Genomic DNA, 25,363 nt, shown 5'->3' with positions numbered 1-25,363 from the left:
AACAACAGGGTCTCCCCCACCCCGTGTTTGAATGTTTGGGGCCCTCACTTCTCTACCTCTCTCATTAACAGGACCTCCAGGCCACACAGACACATGCATTACCAATGCCTATATACAGCGCCAGACAGGAAACACACTGGAGGATTTGAAACAATTTTAAAACGCACCTTCAAATTTTACAACTGACTTTACTTGCCCCAGGGAAGAACCCAGCTTCTTATATAAATATCACCCAAACAGGACTGTGCTATACCCCACCCAGCTTGGGAAGCGGGGTGGGGGCATGGGGTTCTGTTGAGGCTGAAATGGGGGTGGAGGCAGGGGAGGGGAGGCTTTGTGGACCATTTCTTTAGTGTCTTGGTGGTCCCTGGCCTTTCTAATCATGTTTATTTTATAGGCACTGCCAGTAGCCAAAACGGGTTGGTATGTTCTTTGTTTCTTAGACTACCCAGTAAGCGGAGACAAAAATCTAGGAGACTCTCAGTGTCCCTATGGGGAAGGGATTTAAAGAAAGGCTTTCCCAGCCTCTGAGTTCATCAGACAACCAGAGACAGAATGCTGGCAGCCCTGGACTGAGATGAACTAAACCTTAGGCCCTGGCCTGTGACCAGACCCGTTACCCCAAGAAAGCTCTGGAGAGCCGTGTGCTCCTCCGGATGCTCACAGACTTGGGCCCTGCTGACTATAGTTCTGGCTGTCTGTGGTGTTTTACCGCTGATATATGATTTTCACGCAGTAATAGTTATACATTTTCTTATTCTTGTTTTTCTCTGTTTTGGGGTAATGTAGACTGAACCAGGACTTGCAAACATTACGCAAGATTCTACCTCCAAGCCAGTCACCCGACCCCTTATCCATGTCTGTGGGCTCTTCCTCTAGGCAGTCAGCCAGGGACAAAAATTTTCAGGAAAAAAAAAAATGTGTCTATACTAAACATATCTAGACTTTTTTCTTGTTGGCATTTCGTTTAAAAAGTAAATTTTAGGGAAAAGTTTTTAATGGTTCTTATTTGTATGTGTCCATGTGGGCGTGTGCCACGTGGGTATGTGTCCGTGTGGGTGTGTGCCACATGGGTATGTGTCCGTGTGGGTGTGTGCCCCATGTGTATGTGTCCATGTGGGTGTGTGCCCCGTGGGTATGTGTCAATGTGGGTGTGTGCCACGTGTGCAGGGAACCCGAGGAGTCCACAGTGTTAGGAATATTTTCCTAACATAAGCTCTCTGCCGACACAAAATCCCAATCAAGCCAAATCAAAACAAGCCAAATTAAAAATATCCAGGTTTAATGGGAGTCCTGCACTCTTGGGTGGCCCTGAGGGGACACAAAGGCGACCCCCAGGAGGAAGGAAAAGAGACCACACGTTCCTCTTCTGAGAGTTCATTTAAATACTCTTGGGAGTGGTCCTGACCTCCCCCCACCCCCAGGGAGGGGTCAGGACCTGGCCTGCTGGGATTTGGAGTCCAGACCAATACAAACTCTCAGGCCTGGAGGCTGGGATACATGCAAGGGGCTGGGGTCTACGCTCCCAACTTAACACACAGGAGGGCATCCAATGCCCTAGAGCTGGAGTTAGGTGTTTCTGAGCCTGCTGCTAAGGGTGCTGGGAGCTGAACTCAGGTCTCGGGAAGAACAGCGAGTGCAATGAACCAGCTCTCCAGTTATTTCTTTTGTTTTTGGGGGGTTGGTTTTTTAAGACAGGGTTTCTTTGTAGCTTTGGTGCCTGTCTTAGAACTAGCTCTCGCAGACCAGGCTGGCCTTGAACTCACAGAGATCCACCTGCCTCTGATTCCCAGCTCTGGGATTATCGGTGTGCACCACCACTGCCTGACTTTTTATGTTTTTTGGAGACAGGGTCTCTCTATGTAATCCTGGCTGTTCTGGAGCTCGATACATAGACCAGGCTGTCCTTGACCTCAGAGATCCTCTTGCCTCCGCCTCCTGAGTGCTAATATTAAAAGTGTCTGCCAGCACTGCTCAGCTTCCTGTTGTTATTTTGTAAACACACAATATAATAATTTCGATCCTTTCCCTTTCCACTCCCCCTCCTCCTAGGAGCACTCTGAACATGCCGGAGATGACTTTGGCACTTTTACACACTTCTGTGACCACACCCCAAAGGAATCCACTGCGACCCTTCCCATCACTCGCCACCAAATCTACTCCTGGTCCAATCCCAGATGGTCACTAAACTGTCTTTTGTCACTATGGATTCAACGGAGGAGCTGTTCTGCCATCAAGTCCCCTTTTGCTGTGGGGCAGCAGATGTCTGACTGTCCCTCCTTCACCACCAGCTCCTTACAGAACATTCTAGTGCACCTAATGACGCATGGGAACCATGTCTACCAGAAGGAGAGAGTTCTGTTGAAACAAGAGTCTGAAAGGGAGGGAGTAAGGCCTTGGGGGGAGGCTCTTGAGTTTGCCTTTGTTGGACTCTAGCGTCCAAACATCAAGAAGGAGTAGCCCCCAGAGACCATCCCATACACCACAGCCGATGCAAAAGCATGAGGATTTTATTAATTCTGTCATGACAGGGTACCCCAGCATTCGGGAAGCCGAGGGACCTCGAATAGCGGGTACAGTCTATTTTTAAAGGGGCCACAGAAGCAAGGGGGGTTGTTCTTTGACTATTCTGATTGGCTTATTCGAAAGGGCTATTACCAATAATTGACTGGAGAGCTGTTGCCAAATCAGATGAGGTAAGAGGTCATTTTGACCCCGTTTCCCAGGGGACCGAACCAAAACATAACGTATATGGGTAATTGTTCAGGAACTGAGTATGTGCGAGTGTAGCTGTTAGGTCCTTGGTTCCCAGGGGAGGAGGGGAAGCACTATGGCACAGAGGCTCAGAGGATTCAGAATTGTCAAAAATGGCTTCAGGATTGTCTTAAAGTCTTACACCTTCAGCCTGGCAGACATCGGAGGAAGGTCTTGAGTTTCTCCTCAGTCTGGCAGAGTTTGGGAGCAGAAGTCAGATCACCAGGTAGCTGACTGCGATGAGGGCCCATCACACCCAGGCCTATGTTTAGGTGACTGGTGTAGCCTACAGCTGGAGAGAGGTTTTGCCTCAGTCTGGCTCCTCCTGATGCTGATAGACCGCATGCTGTCTTTAGCCCCACCCCTTATTTTTGGGTGCTCTCGTCTAGGGCAGAGCATCTCACTTTGCTCAGGCTTTCTGCAGGACTGGGTTGCCGTGACCAGTAACTCACTGTGAGCCTGGTAGCTTGTGTACTTGTGGGGCTCAGCAGTCAACGAGCAGGCAGGAGTCATGACCAGACAGGCTGAGGAGGTTTCCAAGTGACTCAGTGGAAAAGAACTGGAATCCTAGCATTACAGCAAAGAGGTGACCAATCAAAGCCACCCTCTGCCCAGGCCCACAGAAGGTGACAGGGCTGTAAATGAAAGCTGACACATGGAAACACAACTAGCTTTCCTAGGAACCTCCCAACCAGGATGGCTCACTCTGCCACCTCGCCTGCTGCCAGTGGGACACACGGAACCATGCTGCAGGGGGAAGGCTCTGCTGCTCCTGCCAGTGGGACACACGGAACCACACTGCATGGGGAAGGCTCTGTCGCCTCGGCTCCTGCCAGTGGGACACACGGAACCAAGCTGCAGGGGGAAGGCTCTGCTGCTCCTGCCAGTGGGACACACGGAACCAAGCTGCAGTGGTAATAGCTGCAGCCCACGGGAGCACAGGCGCATTGTGAGCACACATAAACCATCCTCTGAGGGACACGGCAGGATTTGGGTGGGACCCTCCGGGACAATGGGAGGCCTATACATCAGCAGGCAGTGGAGAAAGCCCGTTGGATTGGAACTTGCTGCTGTCGTTGTAAGAGTCACCATGAAATAGCCCATATAAGGTCTCTGTGTGCCAGATGCATTGGTCCTCAGACACTATAAAACACTCTCACCTAATACGAAGCACAGGCAGTTAGATCCTTATTTCCTAGGTGAGGAAGTAGACATGGCTGAGAGTTGCCCAGGGCCAGGGGTACAATGGGATGGGGATTTGTGCCCCAGAAGTCTGTCACCTGGGTCAGGAAGCCTGAGAGCTGGCGCTACACACTTCACTCTGACAAATAGCCACGCCCCCTTGAAAAGAAACTCTCACCTTCATCCCTTCCTATTCCTCCTTGGGCCTGCATCCCCACGCTGCTCCTGGCTCTCTGCCGCCTCTTCCCCCCTAATCTACAGCTTGGCCCAGATTTCCCTGATCCTAAAGGAAACCCTAAAGACTGAGCCTAGTGGTGCATGCCCAGAACCCTAAGGGTATAAGGACTACATTTTCCCTGGTGTTCCCTTTCCATCCTCAGCACACATGGATTAGGTAGGGAACATCCTATCTCTTAGGTACCATAGGTAGTGTAAGTGCCCTGAGCCTGGCTAGTCTCTAAACGCAGCTTTTGGTCACAATGATAGGTCGGGGAATGACCTTATAGGCTAGGACAGGTCAATATGAGTCCCCTTGACATTGGCTGAACCGTGGTGGGGCCTCTTCCTGAGGACAGCAGCCAGAAGCCTGCCTTACTCTTCCCTCTGACGACACCTGCCTGGCTCCTCCAGGTGCTGCCAGCTCTTCGCCCTTTCACATGGTGATTGCAGGGCTACACAGTCAAATCCTCTGCCCCTCCACACCCTGTACTCAAAGAGCCGTCCCCAAGTCTGGACCCCAGTTTGTAGCTTCTTAGACATTCATTCTTCAGGGAATTCCCAGCACTGAAATGACCTGCTGAAACAGAACTCCGTCCCTCCTGCAAACCCAGGTGTGCTTCTGAGTTCCCCAGCTGTGTGCATCTTGACAGACCCTCATGGCCACTACCTACTCTCCCTCTGGTGGTCGAGGCACTGGCTTGTCAGGGACAGAACCCAATCTACGCCTCACATGAAGCACTAAAAGAACTCACTGGAAGGAAACGGAAGAGTAGCTCACAGAACGGAAGGAAAAGCTCAGTCCTAACTTGACTGATGGAGTCCGAGTGGAGAGAGCAGCCAGAGCTATAATCTCTATAATCTCTAGTGCTGGGATTAAAGGCGTGAACAACTACCTTCTGCTTTCTAAGGCAAGCTAGTGTGGCTACTGGGACTAAAGGTGTGTTTTATTGCTGCCTGGTCTGTACGGCTGGCCAGTGTGACCGTTTTACTTTTCCTGATCCTCAGACAAGCTTTATTTATTAAAATACAAATGAAATATCACTATGGTGTTTCTCCCTAGGAATGGGTAAGGCAGGCTCTCAAGTTAACCACCTTGTTACACATTCTGGCTTTACCGCTTTCTGGCTGTATTCTCAAGGACATCGCCGGCTTCTCTGTGCTTCCTTCGCTCCTATGCGAAATGAGGACACCAGTGCAGTTCGCCTCTTACGCTGCCTTTAGCGATGAAGTGCTCCCGCCGCCGCGTGCAAAGTGCTTCGGATGACGAGCCTGGACTGGAAGAGGCTTTTAGAGCCATGAGCTAGCGCTGTTATTATTCCCAGGACACCCTGGCTACTCTCTACTCTTCAAACCTTTCCCAGTTCCCTGTTTCCCTTCTGCCTAAGGATCCCCAGTCAAATCCACCCTGTAACCCTACGGCCCTTCTCCAGGCCAACTTAAAAATGGATGCTCGTTTAAACTCAGACTACTTGTAAGTCCTTCACCAAAAAAGCTCCCCAGGGTCTGTCTGGCTTATACCCTCACACAGACAATGCCCCCAGCCCTGCCGTTTACCACCCTGTGTTCCAGCTTTTTGTACTCTTCTGTTCCAACCTCTCTGCACCACCCGAGCGGTGTTTCCCATCTGTCTCTTGTACTTGTCCTCACCATTATGAAGTCCACTCACGCTCCTGTTTAACACCTAGCTCACAATCTACTGCACAAGCCAGTGCCCAGCATACTATTAGTGCCAAGGCCTCAAGCAGGATAGGGATGGACGACTAGAGAGGAGCTAGAGAGAATAAACGGGGAGGAGGCAGGATGGACTCCAAGGGACCGGCGCTCTCCCCACTTTCTCCGTTGCTCTTGCAGGCACAGGCAGTGGAGCTGCTAGCATTCTCTGGCCCTGGCTGTCCTTACCCACAGCACTGGCTGCCACCCATTGTCTGCCCACCAAGACTCCACAGTCCTGGAAATCTGTCACATCCTTCCTAATAGAACAAATATCTAAACTCATGGGTCTCTACCTCCCCCTACAATTGTGTTCTGGAGATCCCCCCCCCTTCTCCTCTGGTATTAGCACACTTCCTTCCAAAGCGCCTGTGAAGGCTGGGAGCTCACACTGCTCTGAGAAGCCTATTCCCGCAGGCCTCCTTCAAGCCCACATATTCAGTTCAGCATTTCTAGGGAGAAAGTGTTCTTGTCTCTATTTCACAAACTGGGGAGGGGGAGACAAAAACAGCCAGCAAGGCTCAGAATATAACTTTCTTAGGTTTCCACAGCCAAAACATACACAGGACTTCTTGGCACCATTCTGGCTAACTGGTGGCCTTGTCTGGAATCCTCTGAATCATGTCTCCTAGTAGGAGGACCACCTTCACCACCGGGACCTCTGCCACCTTCAGCTTCAGTCCAGGCTGACTTATACTCTGGGGACAGCATCTCAAAGCCTGTCTCAAGAAGGTCCTCCTGTCCTTCTAGGACATTCCATTCCACCCAGCTCCTTCTGCACACTCACAATGTTCTGGTTCTGGGCAGATACCCGACCCTAACCCTTTCCTCTTCCTTCTCTGCACACAAGTTCTCGGTTCTCTCCCAGCAAGCAGCACTTTGAAACCTCTCCACCATCCCCAGAACTGTGGATACTAGGCAGTGGGTGGGAGCAGAAATAGCACCTTAGGGCCTGAGCCCCACAAAGGGCACCAATCAAGGAGCCCAATACCACTCTCCTCTACTGCTCAGGGGCTGGACCTGAATCAGTGTTTGCAGGAGCCCATAAAGACCAGAGAGGGCATGATCAAAGCGCAGGTGAACAATGCTATCATAAACCCTACAGCAAATACAAGAGCTTCCTCTCTGGGCCCCTGAGCACCAAGCCATAACCTCTCAGAGGTATCTGCCATGACAACTGCAGAGTCTGGGGAAAGGACTGTGAAGGGCACGTGTTTGAGGACACCTTTCATGCGAACATTGTTCCTTGTTTTTCCCAAAATTTCTGCAGTGATCATCTCATTCACAATTAGAAAAATATTACATTTTAATAAAAATTTTAATATAACCTGCATCCCCAGCTACTCCAGAGACTGGAACAGGAGGGCTGAAAGTCCAAAGCTAGTTTGTGCTACATGAAATCAAGTCCAGCTTGGGCAATTTAACAAGATCCTTGACCTTGGAGAAAATAGCAAAAGAGCTAGAGGTATAAACACAGGGTCCTCTTGGACCAGCACTGCAGACAAACAGAGCAAAGAACCAGGCCAGCCTGAGCCCCACAGAGAAAGCCCGGAGAGGAGACCTTTGGCCAGCCTTTCCTTCCTGTGGCCCCTGAACGCCATGAGGCAGTGCTGAGTGACTTTTTCTCGGGAGAAGTGAACATCTATCTGTTCAGACTGAACATGAGTGACAGCCCAAGTAATAATTCCACGCAAATCTGGCTTGGGGAACCCGGGGGTTTACTCAGCTTACCCACAGGGACATGAGTAAAGGGTTAGAAGTTCGAGGGCAGCCCCGAAACGGCTGCGCCCGACGTGAGTAACCACCCTGCAAAAACCGCATAAAATGCCCTTCCTTCAGCTAGCCTCTCTCCTGTCTACTTACACACACACACACACACACACACACACACCTGGAGACCACTGACCATAGGCTGTGGCAGGATTACATACACTGGGGTGAGGAGCGCGCAGGAGGGAGCCCCTGGATCTCAGGTGAGGGGTTAATGAGCCTTCCTCACTCCTCACCTTTCTACCAGGGACATTAATAGCCCTGGTCCTGTCAGAGGGTCTTATGGCTAAAGTCAGCTACTCTGAATTCTAGAGGGTATACCAGGGCATACAGAGGACAGAGCTCCGTTCTACGGCACCAGACAAGGTCTGATATCCTGGGGTGTTTGCTGTGGCATAGTGCTCACCGCACAGCCCTGTCTCTGTGTGTCCTCGAAGACCCGTATCAAATGGCCTTTTCCCTAGGATATGCTTTCTCTCTGAAGTCTTAGCTGTATCACATTTGCCCACATTTCCTGGTGCACTGGATCCCTTTAAGACAAGGGGGTATGTCAGTATCTCCAGTCCCTCCCAGGACGGTGTTGGACACTGTGCCAAGTGCTTTAGGAAATTTCACCAGTGATTAGTAAGTGTGTGTGTGTGTGTGTGTGTGTGTGTGTGTGTAAAAGGCACTATAAATCCCCTTCTGGTGTTTCCGTGAAGGACCCGTTGCCCTGTCCTTAGCTCTTCCTCCCCTCTTTCCTCCTCCTGTCCAATCCCCCCTAACCTGAAGGGGAATCGCACCAATCGCACCAAAACCCAGAGTCTCACCTGAGTAGGAGGGTGAGGAGCAGATGTATTAGGCTCTGTTGATTTTGGCCTTCAGTAAGATAGCTGGACTAGTAGCCAAAAGATTTTCCTTCGGCCTGCACTATCCAAAGCATTTTCTTTTTCTTTCTTTTTTTTTTTTTTTTTTTTTTTTTGCAGGTGGGTATGGTGGCACATGCCCTTAGCCTTCAAAGTTAGGAAGCTGAATCAAGTAGACCATGAGTTTAAAGCCAGCCTAGATAATATAATGAGACACTGTCTTAAAATAAAATAAAATAAAATAAAATAAATCCTTCATGGGCATTAGGGAATGTAGGTCTGTATTAGAGGGTTTGTCTCCAGTATGTGGGTCTTAGGTTTGGAAAATAAATCCATTCCAGAGCTGGGGTGTAGCCCCATGGTAGGGAGAATTCATACCTAGCGTGTTATGACAGCATCTCATCCCCAGACTTAAATGTGTGGTATGTGAGCTTGTGTGTGATGGGAATTAACCGGAGGAACACTGTGAGAAAAATACCCAACAACAACGACTTAAGAAAGACTGTACTATGGCTCACCCTGTTGGGCACTGTGCACCGCAGCAGGGAGACTTCAGCTGGTCCCAGGGCACACAAGAGTGCGCCTCTTCAGTTGGCTTTTTCCTCCTCATTCAGCCCAGGCGCTCGTCCACGGTGTCACTCACAGAGAAAATCTTCCTCTTTCCACCTCACCGAACCCAGTCTAGAAACTCCCTTCCAGACAGTCCCAGAAATTTGTCTCCTGCTGAAGCTCAAACGCTAACCATCACACTCCAGCAGAAATGAGTCCTATTCCGAACTCCAGCAAAACAAAGTGCTGGCCTTGGTGGCACGTGATTGTTTGGTGTTTTGCTTGTTTTAATATTTTAACGTTTTTTTTAAAAATGTGCATTGATGTCTTTGCCTGTATAAAAGTCTCTGCACCAGGCCGGGCGGTGGTGGCGCACACCTTTAATCCCAGCACTCGGGAGGCAGAGGCAGGCGGATCTCTGTGAGTTCGAGACCAGCCTGGTCTACAGAGCTAGTTCCAGGACAGGCTCCAAAACCACAGAGAAACCCTGTCTCGAAAAAAAAAAAGTCTGCACCGCCTACATGCCCCTGCCTTCAAAAATCAGAAAAGGACCTCAGTGCCCTGGGACTGGAGTCACAGATGGTTGTGAGCCACCATGTAGGACCTGGGAATAGCATCCTGGTCCTCTGGATGGGCAGCCAGTGATCTCTACTGCTATGCCATGTCTCCAGTCCCATAACACACACCTTTATACCAGCACTCAGGAGGCAGAGGAAGGCAGATCTCTGCGAGTTTGACTTCCAGGACACCCAGGGCTACTACATATTAGTGATACCCTATCAAAAAAGAAAGAAAGAAAGGAAAGAAGGAAGGAAGGAAGGAAGAAACATCCTTATCAGAAGCTCCTTTCTTTCCCACCTCTTACTTTCCAAACTGAAAAATTTGCACACATTACTAATAAAGTAAGAAATTGTACACTTTCGTTTTCAAAATTACCTTCAGAGAGGAAGGCAAAAATGGCTCCAAGTTTAGGACCCACTATGCCACTGCTTGCCCAAGTACTTACAGATGCCCCATGGCAGCGGCTCTGGCGGCTGAGTGGCTGCAGCTGCTTCAGTCTGGAAAAGTTGCCTGCGGGTGAGCAGCGCTCTCGGTGGACCAGGATCTCCCACCCCCACCCAGCACACCCAGAGTTAAGCCTAGCCCTCAAAAATTCCCAGAAGGGATTCACAAAGGGGTTTTCCCCAGACTAACAGACACCTCATACATATTTGTCACCTAGCACAGATGTTTGCCTGGGGGTGGGAGCGCTGGGAGACAATGCAGGTACACAACTTTAGGGTAACAGGTAGCCCCAAACAAAGTCAGACACGCCGGGGCGAGCTAGAACTGGGATGCCCAGGAGGCCTAGATTTATTCTGTGTTCTGAAGTCCCTTCAGTCGTCCACGACGGCGTCTCACAGAGCCTGAAGCTCTCCTCTCCGCCCAGCAGGCGGCGCAGCGGCTCTGGGAGCACCGGGGTGGTGCGAATGTGTTGTGGGTCTAGTTTCAGCACTTTGCAAGACTGTTGTTTGCCAGGCATATTTCCTCTACTACCCCGTTCCAGGAAAACATGCCCAAACAAAAGTGCCCTGCTTACTGCGGGACTCTGGGAGGGCAAACACTTTAACTCAGCCCCATCACTGAGCTCTACATGCCAAGGGATAGCCGAAACAGATGAGCACTTCTAAAAGCACAAATATATGGATAAGATCAAGATCTGAAGTGACAATGAAGGTCCCAAATCAGAGGTTCTGCGTCCTGTCGAAGCCGAGGTTTCCGCCCCCCTCTCCACCCAGCTAGCTCCTGCCTCAGACTCGGGCAGTCAGGGGGCGCCACGTCCCTGCCAGTCTGGACCCATGAAGATTGAACCTGCCAGGCGGGGAGCTGCGCAGCGGGGACCCACACGTATTCGCCCAGTGGCAGCCAACGGAGGCGATCCCCCAGAGACAAGCTTGGGCTATTTTCTCTAAAGATGTACTACTGCCTAACCCCTCTGCGAGTTTCTCAGCGCTCACACGTTTACACCTTTGTAGTGAGTGACCTCACTCAACAAACTCTGACCGGCTACTGTTCGCGCGGGCGCCGGCAACGCGACAGAGAACCAAACAAAACTCTGCGAAGCAAAAGAACTAGGAGGGGGGTACTCGCACCACGGGGAGCGCCTGGGGGACCTTCACCTATGAGCAAAAAGCGCGTGAGGCACTTCTCTAGGGCTGCTGATAAACTTCGGACCCGGAGGGAGGGGCGAGCCACACCTTGGATCTGCGTGGGGCTCCGGCACGTCGCTTAAGGCAGGTGTGCTCGCAGGTGGCATGTGCTTGTGAAAAGCCGGACCCTGACCCAAGAGCGGGGATTACAGGGCGCGGCACCTAGTTGGAGTTCAGTAAATATTTATGGTGAGAGTGACAAGAAGGGCCCACCTCCCGGAGGAGGAGGAAGGTCAGAGCCCTCCTCAACGCCAGGCTCCTCCCCAGCAGGGTCAGCACCGGACTGGCCGTGGCGTCCCGGCACGGCGTAATTACAGGCTCTGCCGCCAGGCCTGGCCGTAAAAAACCAGGATGAAACGTCCAGGAAACCCAGGAAGCTGGGCCAAAGCCGGCAAAGAGCCCTGGGTCGGCGGCTTGCTGTGATGCGCAGCCGCAAAGAAAGGGGGGAGGGCAAGAATTAAACCCCTGCCCCATCAACCCTACAGGCACACAGCCACACACGCAAACTATCAAACACTCAGCTTTCAGCTTTCCAGCTCCAGGAACGCACTCGAGTCTAATCAAACACCTGCCCTCCAGCTCCAACCCTGGCACAGACGCCGCCAACCCCTCTCCAGACAGCTGTGATCGAGAGGTGAATTCCTGCAAGGTTGTTTACATGGAGCGGGGGAGGGGGATATGAGCCTGGTAGTGAGGCCCGGCGGACTGGAAGACCCAAGTCTGACTGAGCCAAACACAGCAGCCCAAACTACCCCTACTCCAGCCCACCCCCGCTGCACGCCCAAACACCTTTCCCCTCTTCTTCACACACGGTTCACAAACATTAGCATACGTATGCCAGGCGTTTCCACACGTTTCCACACACACTCACAAGTGTCTTTACACCTACCCGCCATCACACGCATTTACACACGCCATATGTACATGTGTCGGTTAGTTTGTCACCCTTCATGACCATATTCCCACAGTCCATCTGCGAGAGCGCATTCGCTCGAGGCACACGTGAGACATATAAACAGGTCATTAGTGTACTTCGGCACTGTTAAAATATTAAGACCCTCGTGAGCCCAAGGGTCCTATCTGTTCCTCTCGCACAAAGTACTGATGGACTGAGGAGTCCTTAGCCCTGGCCGCACACTTTACACACTTGATCACACACAGCGTCGCACTTTATTCCCGGCATCTAAGCGATGACACAATCTCTTGAACAAAGACAACATTGACAAACCCAACAAAAACAAACAGCCGCGTCTGTGTGGGGAGGGGCAGTCAAGCGCAGAGTCTGGGCATGGAGGGGGGGGCAATCTCGAGAGAGTGTGAGAAGGCGAGTACGCGGGCCTTGGTGTGAATCTCGGGAAAGGTGTGGGTATAGCCCCCACCTCGCACCTTGGCAAGATTGGCGCCCCGCGCTGCAGAACCGGGTCCAGAAGCCGCTGATTCCCAGACCCACAAGAGTGAGTTCCCTTTTCCAGTTCGCGTCTGCGCCGCGCCCTGTCCCACAAAGCCTACAGAGCCTCACACAGACGTGTGCCCCCTCCCTTCCAGCCCCCCGTAAGCGAACAGGCAGCTAAGGGGAGAACCGTGCAGAGCCCGGAGCGCGCTCCGTCCCAGGGGCAGGGAGGCCCCCCCACCCCCCAGCCGATCGTTTTCCCATCCTCCACCTCCCTAGCCACCGAGCCCTGGGGCAGCGCGCGCCGGGCGGGGCGGGGGCGGGGCGGGTGTCGGGCGGCGCCGACCCAAAAGGCGGAGTCGAGCAGAGAAGAGGCCAGATTTGTGATCGCCGTGCCTACTGTACGGTGGAGGAGCAAGTGGGAACCTTACTCTGCAGAGCTCTCGTCCCGGCCTGGCCCGGTCCGGCCCCACGCTATGGAGTTCCTTTGGGCCCCTCTCTTGGGTCTGTGCTGCAGTCTGGCCGCTGCTGACCGTCACATCGTCTTCTGGAACAGTTCAAATCCCAAGTAAGCCCCGAGACTCCCTCTGGTAGCCTGGGCGCCTGGTTGGCAGTGCCTTTCCTTAGCCACCCTCTGGCCTGAGCCTAGGAAGGGTGGCCAGGAGTGGGAAGGATTCTGCAGCGTCCCTACTCCGTCTTCACCTTACCTTAGTAACTGGCAACACCCGACCGTGGCTCATGCAGACTTGCACAGGCGCTATTTCTGCCCTTCTCTTCCTGCCCTCTGGCATCCCATCACTCCTAAAGTAAGGATCTCACGCCGAGCGTCCTTGCCTTGAGAATGTAGCCTTGGCCCTGGCCTCCAGGGCTCTTTAAGTCCCCCCACGAAACGTCTGTGCCCTGTCTTTTTGTGGGCCGCTTGAGCATTTGTGAACTGACAGGCAGCTATTGACACCGACACCGAGAGTAAACACAACGCTCGGCATAGCCCTGGAAGACTCTTGGTAGGAGTCTAGGTTCGGGCATTAGGTATTCATTCTGTATTTAAGATGACCCTGGAGAGTACCCCCAAGGATTTTGGTGTGGCATAATTTAGGCACATGCTGTGCATGGACAAACCGAGGGAGTGGCCAAGGTGGCCACACTAAGGAACTCATGAGAGGAGTTGTCTCTGGAAAGCTTGGGGAGGAGCAGGGGGGTTTCACGCGGCCAAAGCGGGCTGTAACCGGAAGGAGGTAATTTCTCCTGGGCAGGTTTAGGGCTGTGAAGCAAACGGTTTGGGGAGGAAGACCCTGTCAAACCCTTTGTTCTTGCCCTTGAGTTTCCTCAAGTTGTGAGAACAGTATTTGGGGGAAAACCAAGAGGGGGTTAGGGTGGGACAAAGAGAAAAAAGCCTCGACCCTGACTGGGGGGGCACAAAATACCACTAAACCACCCCCTTCTCCTGAGACAGACGCTGTGCTGGTCTCCTGGCATTGTGGCATTGCATTGCGGGTCTGCTGGCAGCACAGAGCCAGCTGCCAACCCTAAGGAAAGTGTCTTCCTGGCCCTGGGGTACTGCAGCAGCCCAGTCAGCTTATCCCCCTGACCCAGTCCTGTCCTAGTAGTGGGAAAGAGCAAAGTCCCTGTTTATGCCCATGCCAGGTGTTGGCTGAAGGAGGAGGAGGGGACAGGAAGCCGGGAGTAGGGAGGGGGGATCTCTGGCCTTTTCCGTTCCCAAGCTCCCAGGTTTCCTCTCTTTCAGGAAGGAGCCTCTTCCTTGCCCCCCTCCCTGTCTTCTCCACCTCGAATATAGCCCCCCTTTCCAGATGGAGACCAAGTGTCCCAAGCAGGCTAAGAGGAGAAGATGGTGCCCCACTAAGTACAGCATCGGCCCTGTCTCCCTGGACACACACATACCCTGACTTATTTACAGCAACAGGAAAGCTGGTCTAGCATGGAGGTCATGGGCAGTCTAGCCAGGGCCAGCTTGGGGGAAGAGATGAGGCGGCAGTGAGCAGGGCAGGTGTAGGGTTGGCATGGGTGACTCAGGGCAGTGGGCATTAGCCCTGGGATCCCTAAGCTCCAGGCAGAGGCCTGGAGACACAGGCACCCTGGCTATTACAGCTCCTCTGCCAGCGGTACCGAGCTGCCCTGGAGTCCTGGGGTCCTGGGTCCTGGGGTCTGCCCTCATTTGACAAGGTAAATTTTCACAGGCGTTCAAGAGCGCCTGGGCGGGTAGCAGAGGTGGATGAGGCATGAGTCAGTGCCCATCACGGGAATGGGGGAAAGACGCCAGGCCCAGAGCTGAAATACCTGTTCTGAAATGGCTTCTATGTTTATCTCTCCAGAGAGGAATTTTAAAAGCCCTCCCTCTGCTTCTCTCTTTTCCCCGGGGTGGGGGAGGGGCCTGCCAAGCCTAGTTCCAGAGGCTGCAAGCTGTTGCAAGGCCAGGCCTCTAAAGGGTCATGATGACTGGGTAGTGGGTGGCCACCATGGAACCCCACCATCACTATGGGCACCACCCATGCCAAGGACTTGGTTTTAAAGCAAATTGGCAGCCAGCTCTGCTGAGCCTCCCACTGGCGGTGCTTGAGAGAATTCAGAGCGCTGACTGGCTTTCAAAGCGGGGAGGGGGGGGGGAGCACTTTCCCACTGCTAAGACCCTACCCAGGCTGGAGCCAGGTGTCTGAAGCTAAGTGGGAGGAGCTGGTGGGCAGTCAGGCTGGAGCCTGCCAGGCTTTGGGGGGAACCAACTGGGGGAGGGGAGCTGGCTCCACCTGGGGAGACGGAAAGGCAAGGCAGTCTCCTGTCTCAGAACTGCAGCATCTCATCAGGGAAAGGCGAGACTGAGGCTCTTGGACCTAAAAAGACAGGGATGTTTGGGGTGCTCTGAGGGAATGGGACAAGGAGATCAGGGATGTTTGGGGTGCTCCGAGGGAATGGGACAAGGAGATCAGGGATGTTTGGGGTGCTCCGAGGGAATGGGACAAGGAGATCAGGGATGATTGGGGTGCTCCAAGGGAATGGGACAAGGAGATCAGGGCGTAAATTTGAGTAACAAGAAAGGGAGATTTGAATCACCTGATAAGAATGGTTTTACTATCTGTGAGTCTGGGTTTGGACCAGAGATTGTGTGCTGCAGGGTAGTGGAAATCTGAGACTCTGCGACCAACCGGGACAGGATGAGATCAGCCAAGCCAGGGGTGTGATGAGGAGCTCAGCAACAGCAGAGAGAGACCCAGCTTGGCTCCTGAATCCAGAACAGCCCAGACTGAAGTTTCCTGGCATTTAAAGAATCACCTGGGGAGACAGAACCTATCCTTGGGCAAATACCTGGGTGTTCTAGAAAGTACTTTCGGTACCTGAGAGATACTTAGTGGATGTTATTTGGAGAAGGAGTAGGAAATGCCGGTAGCGAGGGAACGGTTGAAGGTGGTAGAGAAAGATGAAAGAGATCAAGATCAGAAAATCTGGGAGTTAAGATTTGGGGGGAAGCCGGGCGGTGGTGGCACACGCCTTTAATCCCAGCACTCGGGAGGCAGAGGCAGGCGGATCTCTGTGAGTTCGAGACCAGCCTGGTCTACAAGAGCTAGTTCCAGGACAGGCTCCAAAACCACAGAGAAACCCTGTCTCAAAAAAAAAACCAAAAAAAAAAAAAAAGATTTGGGGGGAAATTCTTTGGGACTCCAGTGTGAACTGTAAGAGATGATGTGTGGCCAATTGGAAGCTTCGTTCTCCAGCCTGACTTCTGAGTGAACTGCTTCCCTCTGCTCTGCATCGGCCCAGGTTCCGGGAGGAGGACTACACCGTCCACGTGCGGCTAAACGACTACCTCGACATCATCTGCCCGCATTACGAGGACGACTCTGTGGTGGAGGCTGCCATGGAGCGGTATACACTGTACATGGTGGAGCAGCCCGAGTACGCGGCGTGCCAGCCCCAGTCCAAGGACCAGGTCCGTTGGAAGTGCAACCAGCCCAGTGCCAAGCATGGCCCGGAGAAGCTCTCTGAGAAATTCCAGCGCTTCACACCTTTTACCTTGGGCAAGGAGTTCAAGGAAGGGCACAGCTACTACTACATCTGTGAGTACACAAGGGACAGGTCACAGAGCACTCGTGGCCGGCAGCATGTGCCTGGGTCAAGTAGCAAGAGCCCCGCCCCCCTTCCAGATCCAAACTCAGTTTTCTCTCATTCATATCGCAGATGTGGAACAAGCTTCAGGTGTGTGCTAGGCACTCAGATTGGCACATGGGCACAAAAATAACTAAAATATTCCTAGCCCCTGCCCTCAAGGAAACTGGGAAGAAACCCACATAAATCTTCAGGCCAGTAGAAGAGTATGGTGTGACTGACGTGAACACGGGGCACTTGGGGAAATGACCTGTGTGCCTGCCAAGGTCAAAGACAGCAAAGACTGTGTGGAATGACAAGTGCAAGGGCGCGTGCGCCAAGGGAGAGTGACCTCTTCTAGAGCTCCCGGAATGAGAGGAGGGCGCATGCGCCAAAGGAGGGCAAACACTTCTAGAGCTCCCGGAATGACAGGCGTACGAGGGCGCATGCGCCAAGGGAGAGTGACCACTTGTAGAGCTCCCTGAATGAGAGACATGAGAGGAGGGCGCATGTGCCTTGGGAGAGCGACCACTTCTAGAGCTCCGGAAATAAGAGGCATACGAGAAATACAGTAATGGGCTTGAAAAGTGAATAGGACAGATTCTTGGAACCGAAATACTATTAGGCGTTTATACTTCGTCCTGAGGGTGGCAGAACTCATTGATGAATCCTGAGAGTTACAAGGTCCAGGGCTCTGTGAAGGCTAGATCCAGGACCTGTTCTCTGCTTGGGTCTAGGCTAGCACAGTAGAAAATGGCCGGAGGAAAGGGAAATTACACTAAGAACACCTCACCCAACTTCAGGCTGGGAGCCATGAGAAATGGGATGTGTAGAAGGGACATTGTCACTACCACGGCTAAAGTTGCGTGTTGTTCCGGAGAATGAGAGACAGGACTGAACACTGATCAGAAAGTAGGCAAAAACTGAAGGTAAATAAATATCAAGATTAGGCAAGGCATGGGGGCTCGCAACTGTAATCCCAGCACTCAAGAGACTGAGATAGGAGGACTCCTGTGAATTCAAGGGTAGCCTGGGCTACAAAGTTTCAGGTCAATGTGGGCTAGAGTAAAACCATGCCTAAAACAAACTGAATAGGGGCTGGGCATGGTGGTGCATGCCTTTAATCCCAGCACGCAGTGAGTTCAAGGCCAGCTTGGTCTACAGAAGGAGTTCCAGGACAGCTAGGGTTACGCAGTGAAACCCTGTCTCAAAAAAAATAAATAAATAAATAAATAAAATGAATGAATAAATAAAATAAGAAAGCAGTTACTGCATAAACTTGATAACCTGAATCCTGTCTGGAGCCCATGTGTGCTGGCTGCCATGGCCCTGGAGCCCACAGGAAAGGGCAAAGACAGCAGAACACGTTTGTAACCCCAGCACTCCTATCTGGTGATGGGAGGCAGGGACAAGAAAATTAACATTGGTGGGGTGTGGCGGCCCAAGCCTTTAATTCCAACACTTGAGAGGCAGAGGCATGTGTATCTGAGTTTGAGACCAGCCCGGTCTACAGAGTCAATCTCAGAACTGCTGGGAGTTTGTAGAGACCCTGTCTTAAAAAAAAGAGAGGGAGAAAAAGCAGAGTTCTTTTTACAGCCTTACTGAGCATGCAGTACAGAGGCAAGATGGACAGCAAGAACTGACCCCCAACATTTGTGCTGTCTTTCACACACTAAAGAAGAAGAAAGCAAGGTTTAAAAATAAATAATAATAATAAAGGTTGTATATGGTTTGGATGCTTTATCCAGCACTCAGGAGGCAGAGGCAGGTAGATTTTTGTGAGTTTAAAGCTTGCCTGGTCTACATAAAGAGTTCCAGGGCAGTCAGTGCGACATAGTGAAATCTTGTCTTAAATAAATACAAAATAAATTTTAAGTAAACAGGGCACTGAGAAAGCAGAGTCAAATGTGAAATCATATCTTCTAGCAAAGGCTCTTTCCTTAACATCCTATGGCTTTATTTTACAGCCAAACCTATCTACCATCAAGAAAACCAGTGCTTGAAGCTGAGGGTGACCGTCGATGGCAAAATCAGTGAGTGTCAGGCCCTGTGGGTGCCTCCAGGCTGAGCATGAGCCTGGGATGGGGAGGAAGTTGCCTCTTTGCCTCCGTAGCGATACCTGATCTATTACCATTCTTGTCTTTCAGCTCATAGCCCTCATGCCCATGCCAATTCACAGGAGAAGAGAATTCTAGCAGGTAGGGCACTAGAGCCAAGTGGGCCTGGGTCACAGGAAGGGTTTGCTAATAGAAGCAGTTCCTTTGCCACCCAGGGGCTGGCTGGAAGGTGGTGCAAACAGCGGGGCCACTTACCTTGTCTCTGCCTTCTCACCTGCAGACGACCCGGAGGTTCAGGTCCTGCACAGCATCGGTTACAGTGCTGCCCCCCGACTCTTCCCACTGGTCTGGGCTGTGCTGCTCCTGCCGCTGCTGCTACTGCAAACTCAGTGAAGGTGGATGCTTCACCTGGCTTAAGGATTGGAACTGGGCCGCGGAGCAGGGAGAAGCACCCCAAAGCTCCAGCCCTGGGGACTCCCACTACATGCTCAAGCTGCCACCCTGAAGCCTCAGAAGGCTCAGGATTAAGGGTTTCAACCCAAAGGAGTTCAACCAGCCTGACTGTGCCATTCCTGCCTCCACTTCAGAGGGATGGAGAAAGAAGAGGAGGAGGTCCTTTCCCTGCGATTTTTACCTTTAAGCCAAAGAAACAAGCTGTGCGGGCCTGGACCATTTAGAGGGCCCAGTGGGAGATGAGCTGGGGGCCTGAGGTCATGCAGTTAGACACTAAAGACGCCCTTCCAAGGAAACTCTGATGTCCAGATGAACTGACTGAAGGGAAAGCTTGAGACAGCTTCCTGCGTGGGAGCCAGGTACAGGAGAGGCTGCATGCTTGGGCTGACCCAGCATCTCTGCAAGATTTCCACCTGCTGAGCTGCTAGAGAGGTTTGTAGCCAGGCACTGACTGCATCCTCCCCGTCCTTCGGGCAGCATTCCCTGGAGCTGTGCCAACACGAGGACTATACTGAGAGTATAGCTGTAAGGGCAGTGCCCATGTGTACCGTCTGTGTAGAATGTAGCTAAAAGGGCAGGGCCCACAAGTACAGTGTCTGTATATAAATGTGCTGCGTCTGCTCGTTTCTACAACTGGAGTTTTTTTTTATACAGTGTTCTTGGATCATAATAAAGCAATGTTTTTGGTTTTTTTGGACATGTTTTTCTGCCCCTGTATGTCGATTCATGATCACAGAGTCCCTACTGTGTGTTAGACTCTGCCACAGCAGGAGCCATGCAGGACACAATAGGGGCTGCTATGATACACACCTAGAATCCCAGCTACGCTCCAGGCTGAGGGCGTAAGATTGCAAACTTGAGATAAGCATGGGCAACTCAGACCTTGCCTCAAAAGCAAAAACAAGGGACTGGGAACGCACCTCAAGAAGAGGAGTGCTAACGTAGTGTGTGTGAGCCCTGAGTTTGCTCCTCAGCACCTCAAGAAGTGGAGTGCTAGCCTAGTGTGTGTGAGCCCTGAGTTCGCTTCTTGGCAGCACAAAGCAGACGGAGCCAGACACAGCGTGACGCAGGCGTGGCATGACGCTAGCCTGGAATCCCAGCACTTAGAAGGTTGAGTAAGAAAACTGTCAAAACTTCGATGCCAGCCTGGGCTACAGTGTGAGACCTTGTCTCACAAATAACAAAATAAGTAAATAAATGACAAAATTAGTAAATGACTAGGATGGGGGGGGGGTAGATAAAATACACAACTTGGTTTAACTTCTCTTTCTAAAAAGACATGCTTCTTACCAGGCCACAGGGTGTTTCCTCCTCTGAGGGCTCTGCAGAATTCCCTGTAGTCTGCGCTGGATCCCCTCCGCACCCCGTTCTAAATGCTTTCCCCTCCTGGCCACTCTACCCCACTCGCCTCAGCCTCAAGCGCAGGGCTTTGGCTACCATACAGGTACTCACGCTGTCTGGGTGAGTCAGGAGCTAGATGCCAGCTGAAGCATGTGCGCAGCCCCACCAGCAGAGCCGCGTGGGCGGATGGGAGGGAAAGTTCCCAGTAGGGAGTATGTTGAACAGGGGGCCGCAGAGAGTTGTCCATGGATAGGAAGGGCATCTGAAGAAAGATGGCAATTCCTGGTATTTAGGGGACAGGCTAAAAGGATTTTAATGACCTCCAGGGGAAACTTTCTAAAGCTGAGTAACCAAGGTTCTGATTTGGAGCGCGCTGAAGACTGGGGGAGACTAAATCTGGTGTTTGCCTTCTAGCATACAAGGTCTTGTGGGAACAGACATTAAGGCTGGTGGTCATCAAGGAGTGAGCAGTGTGAGGAGGAGCCCGGTAGGGGACAAATGCGCGGTCCCTACTAAAACCATTAAGCGCCATCCGAAGGGGAAGCTCGGGAACCAATCCAGCCCTCCAGCGTGCAGCGCTGGTGTGCCAGAGGCCCCAGTTCCGGTGCCGTTCCGGAGAGGGCGGGTTCCGGCGCCGGTCCGCGGGGAGGGCGGGGCTTCGCGGTCGCCTGCTCTGGACCTAAACAGCTAGTGCACAGCGTTGGGCGAGGGAACCGACTCCGGTGGGATGGAGGCGGGCGGCGTGGCAGACTCATTCCTTTCCGGTGCCTGCGTGCTATTCACCCTGGGCATGTTCTCCACTGGCCTGTGAGAGCGCGGGTGGACTGGGCTGGAGACAGGACCAGGATATCAGGAGAGGAAAGTGGTTAAGAGACGGGGCTACAATTATTGGCTGTGTCTGGAACCCAGAATGAAAGTGGAATAGGGCTGGATGATCTGGGGCGCTAGGGCGAGGCTGACCCGTCAGCCTGAGGGAGGAGATCTGCTTGTCGTTCAGGGTGGATGACAAGCACCGAGGACCCATTCTTAACAATTCCCTTTGGGTCCCCTTCCAGCTCGGACCTCAGGCACATGCAGAGGACACGGAGCGTGGACAGCATCCAGTTCCTGCCTTTTCTCACCACGGATGTCAAGTGAGAATATTGGCTGTGATGGGAAAGGCGGAGGGAGGCGCAAGAGGTCTCTGGGGACCCCCCTGCCACATTCAGCCCCTTGGACCATCATCCCTCCCCTCACAGCAACCTGGGCTGGCTGAGTTATGGCGTCTTGAAGGGAGATGGGACCCTCATCATCGTCAATACCGTGGGTGCCGTGCTTCAGACTCTTTATATCCTGGCATACCTGCACTACAGTCCTCAGAAGGTAGAGGCCCACCCTCGCACCCACCTTTGCTCCACGCCCTGCCGCGTTAGCAGAGCAGACCGTTTCCTGGAAGACTAGTGGGATGGCATTACTTCCTTTTCTTAGAAGGCCCTTCTGGTTCTCCTTCCCAGGAAGCCTACAAAATGCACTCACAGCTACCCTCCCTCCTCTTGCTCACGAGGCTGGTGGCTTCCCTAGTGGTGTCAGTGCTGGGGAGAGGGGACTATATACTGTCTCTGGTCCCTTAGAGTTAGAGCCAGGGCCAGGGGCTAAGAATGGCCATTAGGTCTGCTTTCCCACTCAATCACAGAAACATTCATTTGTCTCCTACTGTATACGTGAGGCTCACATGAAAAGGGGAGAGAGAAAAAAAAGATCAACTTTCCCTTCCCTGGAGTTCTTGTAGCTGAGATTTCCTTCAAGTAACTGGTGCCAGAGACTGGCATGAAGCTGGGGTGAAAGCTGACTTCCCCTTTAGAGCATGGACCAAGACAGGACGAAGCAATCCCACCAGAGAAATCATGTTCTGGTGTAGCCTAAGTAAGCTGCTTCTCCTCCACAGCACACTGTGCTCCTGCAGACTGCGGCCCTGCTGGGGCTCCTTCTCCTGGGCTATGGCTACTTTTGGCTTCTGGTGCCAGACCTGGAGGCCCGGCTTCAGCAGTTAGGCCTCTTCTGCAGTGTCTTTACTATCAGCATGTACCTCTCGCCACTGGCTGACTTGGTGAGTGCAGTGGTCAAGAGGTGGGGAGAGAAGGGCTAGGCTACCTTAGCCAGAGACTGGCTGATATTCTAAAAGGGGGGGGGAGGCCGGGCAGTGGTGGCGCACGCCTTTAATCCCAGCACTCGGGAGGCAGAGGCAGGCGGATCTCTGTGAGTTTGAGGCCAGCCTGGTCTACAAGAGCTAGTGCCAGGACAGCCTCCAAAGCTACAGAGAAACCCTGTCTCGAAAAACTAAATAAAAAATAAAATAAAATAAAGGGGGGGAGGGGGGAAGACCCAGCTCCTGGAAGGAGGCCAGGCAGTAGAGGTGGGTGCGCAGGGTGCAGGAGAGGGCTGGGTGAAAAAGCGGAGGGATTTGGGTCTTTTTTCCACGGAAATTCCTAGGCACGGGTTCAGGAATGGTAATGTGGACCTGAACCAGGAGTATTTCTGCCCTAGGCTAAGATCATTCAGACTAAATCAACCCAGCGTCTCTCCTTCTCACTCACCATTGCCACCCTCCTCTCTTCCACCTCCTGGTCCATCTATGGATTTCGCCTCAGAGACCCATACATCACGGTAAGATCCCAGGTGGGACAAAGGAGTCTACGAGCCAACAGTCCCTGTCTTCATGGCAGCTCTGTGATTGCAGGTGCCCAACCTTCCCGGAGTCCTTACCAGCTTGATCCGCCTTGGGCTTTTCTGCAAGTATCCCCCAGAGCACGACAGGAAGTACCGCCTTCTGCAGACCTGACCACAGGCACCGTAGGGCCCACTTGATACCAAAAAGAGCTCCTGTTTCTGCTGGTCCTCCTGACCAATTCCACGGATGCAATGGGTTGTGAGGAAAAAAGTTGATTTTGAAACTAGAGGGATCAAAGAAAGACCTTTATGTAGATTGGATGGGACCTATGGGATGAAATCGCATTTTAAGAGATTATCTTTTCTCATTTTGGAGGCTGAGGTGGTATCTTTAGACTGTGCCTTAAAATAAAGTGTTCCCCACCCCTGCCCGCAGGGTTTGTGCTTTCTCCACGATTCTCAGCCTTCCTGACTCGATACAAGCTGAGTCCGTTGAGTCTGTGACTGGCCTCTGACAGACCTAGAAGTCACAAAGACCTGGAAGTCCGTTTAAAAAGGAAAAAACAAAAACTTGGAGGTTATAAAAGAATGGAAATTGGGTATACATACAGCCTTATGTGGGAAGCCTATAATCCCAGCACTTAAAGGGTTGAGGCAGAGCCGGGTGGTCCCAGCACTCAGGAAGTGGAGGCAGGCAGATCTCTCACTTTGAAGCTAGCCTGGTCTACAGAGTTTTGGGGCAGCCAGGGCTACACAGAGAAACTTGAACAAAACAAAGAGGTTGAGTCAGGAGGACTGCAAGGTTGAGGGCAGTCTGAGCAACACAAGTTGTAGGCCAAGTTGGGCTACTTAGTAAAACCATCCCAACAGATAAACAAAACAGGTTTGAGAATGTAGTTCAGTTGAGGGCTTACATGTTTGAAGTCCAGCAGGTTCAATCCCCAAACACATAATCTAGTCATGAAACCTCTGCCTGTAATTAGGGATGTCAGGCAGAGGTAGAGAAAGGCATCCTCAGACATATGTCTGGGATACATGGATACATGAGACCCTATTTCAAAAAGAAAAGAAAAAGATCTGAGAAGGGGACAGAGCACCACCAAAATGCAACGCTAAAGCCTAAGAAGGTGGCTCTCCTGCCTCCGCTTCTTGACTTCCGATATATAGAACCCCATTACCTAATCCCCAATACACAAGATACACAAGGCTAGAAACGAAAAACTGCACTTTAATGGGGAACGTGGAAGGATGTGCGGACGGAGTGGGTGACGGTGTCAGAAGCGTAGCCCCCTGCGGGCTAAATCCGCTCGGGCCTCCAGGATCTGGCTCTGCAGCTCTCGGGCGGCGTCCTCGCAGTCGTGAAAGGTGGCCACGCGATAGCCCACAGTGCCCAGGGCGTAGCAGCCAGCGGACACCAGCAGGTAGGCAGGCAGTGGCCACAGGACTTCCTGGCAAGGGAAAGGTAGCTCCAGGCCCAGAGCTCCCATGGTCAGGGCAGCCCAGGCAGAGCCCAGGAGCGCCAGTCCCCAAAGCCACTGGGTTAACTTCGTCATGGTCGCTGCAAGGAGAGGAATCTAGGTTGAGGATCCTATCGACCATTGCCCGCTCTGCATCTGACAAGCATTCCCATTCACTGCCACCCTCTTCCACTTTCCACTCAGCCCGCCACCTAAGCGTACCTCTGGGCGTCGCGTGAAGGTCCGCATCAGCGTCCGGAAGTCCTCTTCTACTACCGCTCTTCCTCCGCTCTGCCTTCTGGGAACTGTAGTTCTCAGTACAGCGCCTGGGGAACTTCCGGGCGCGCTCAGGTCCGTGAAGGTAACAGAGCGCTCTTTCGGAAATTGCAGGTTAAATCCAGAGGCGTTTTTGCGCTGTTTTTCTGGGCACCCAGATCTGGACTGACTGGTACTTGTGGAAAGTTTGAGGATAGGCCAAATGTTGCAATTCTCCAGTGCAGAGAGCACACTCATTTAACTATTAAATCATTCTTCCAACACTCCCACCAAACAATGTAGATCAACTCTACCACTGAGCCCTTTTTATTTTGAAACAGGATTTTACTAAGTATTTAGGATGACTTTGAACTCCAATTTGAGACCCTATCTGAAAGAAACAGGCTAGTCATGGTCGGAATGCCACATACCTGTGATTCCAGAGGAACGCAAC

The 25,363-nt window shown here is 52.2% G+C and overlaps 3 protein-coding genes across 6 annotated transcripts; 2 read left to right on the top strand and 1 right to left on the bottom strand.

Annotated features, from left to right (window-relative positions):
* Positions 1-12,544: 12,544 nt before the first annotated feature.
* On the top strand, positions 12,545-19,907 carry Efna1 (ephrin A1). Of its 2 annotated transcripts, XM_041655150.1 has the most exons (6): positions 12,545-12,672; positions 13,047-13,176; positions 16,377-16,672; positions 18,668-18,733; positions 18,848-18,898; positions 19,038-19,907. In XM_041655150.1, the coding sequence occupies exons 2-6, from the start codon at positions 13,085-13,087 to the stop codon at positions 19,148-19,150; spliced, it is 618 nt and encodes a 205-aa protein (XP_041511084.1). In that variant the 5' UTR covers positions 12,545-12,672; positions 13,047-13,084; the 3' UTR covers positions 19,151-19,907. The 2 variants fall into 2 exon arrangements, with proteins under 2 accessions (XP_041511084.1, XP_041511083.1); XM_041655149.1 differs by lacking the exon at positions 12,545-12,672 and having other exon boundaries at positions 12,989-13,176.
* An 889-nt stretch (positions 19,908-20,796) lies between these two features.
* Slc50a1 (solute carrier family 50 member 1) lies at positions 20,797-23,626 on the top strand. Of its 3 annotated transcripts, none has more exons than XM_041656208.1 (6): positions 20,797-21,038; positions 21,607-21,684; positions 21,790-21,913; positions 22,476-22,637; positions 23,075-23,194; positions 23,268-23,626. In XM_041656208.1, the coding sequence occupies exons 2-6, from the start codon at positions 21,623-21,625 to the stop codon at positions 23,367-23,369; spliced, it is 570 nt and encodes a 189-aa protein (XP_041512142.1). In that variant the 5' UTR covers positions 20,797-21,038; positions 21,607-21,622; the 3' UTR covers positions 23,370-23,626. The 3 variants fall into 3 exon arrangements, with proteins under 3 accessions (XP_041512142.1, XP_041512140.1, XP_041512141.1); XM_041656206.1 differs by lacking the exon at positions 20,797-21,038 and adding an exon at positions 21,198-21,358; XM_041656207.1 differs by lacking the exon at positions 20,797-21,038 and adding an exon at positions 21,199-21,315.
* Positions 23,627-24,405: 779 nt separating this feature from the next.
* Positions 24,406-24,954, bottom strand: Dpm3 (dolichyl-phosphate mannosyltransferase subunit 3, regulatory). Its single transcript, XM_041656456.1, has 2 exons — positions 24,877-24,954; positions 24,406-24,755 (listed from the first exon to the last, which is right to left on the bottom strand). The coding sequence occupies exon 2, from the start codon at positions 24,748-24,750 to the stop codon at positions 24,472-24,474; it is 279 nt and encodes a 92-aa protein (XP_041512390.1). The 5' UTR covers positions 24,751-24,755; positions 24,877-24,954; the 3' UTR covers positions 24,406-24,471.
* Positions 24,955-25,363: the final 409 nt, after the last annotated feature.

This window comes from Microtus oregoni, unplaced genomic scaffold (genome assembly GCF_018167655.1).
Source record: "Microtus oregoni isolate MIOR12 unplaced genomic scaffold, Mior012 000007F_ref0000211, whole genome shotgun sequence".
NCBI classification, from domain to species: Eukaryota; Metazoa; Chordata; class Mammalia; order Rodentia; family Cricetidae; genus Microtus; species Microtus oregoni.
The sequence above is the reverse complement of the archived record's forward strand: the minus strand, read 5'-3'. Positions and strand labels throughout refer to the sequence as shown.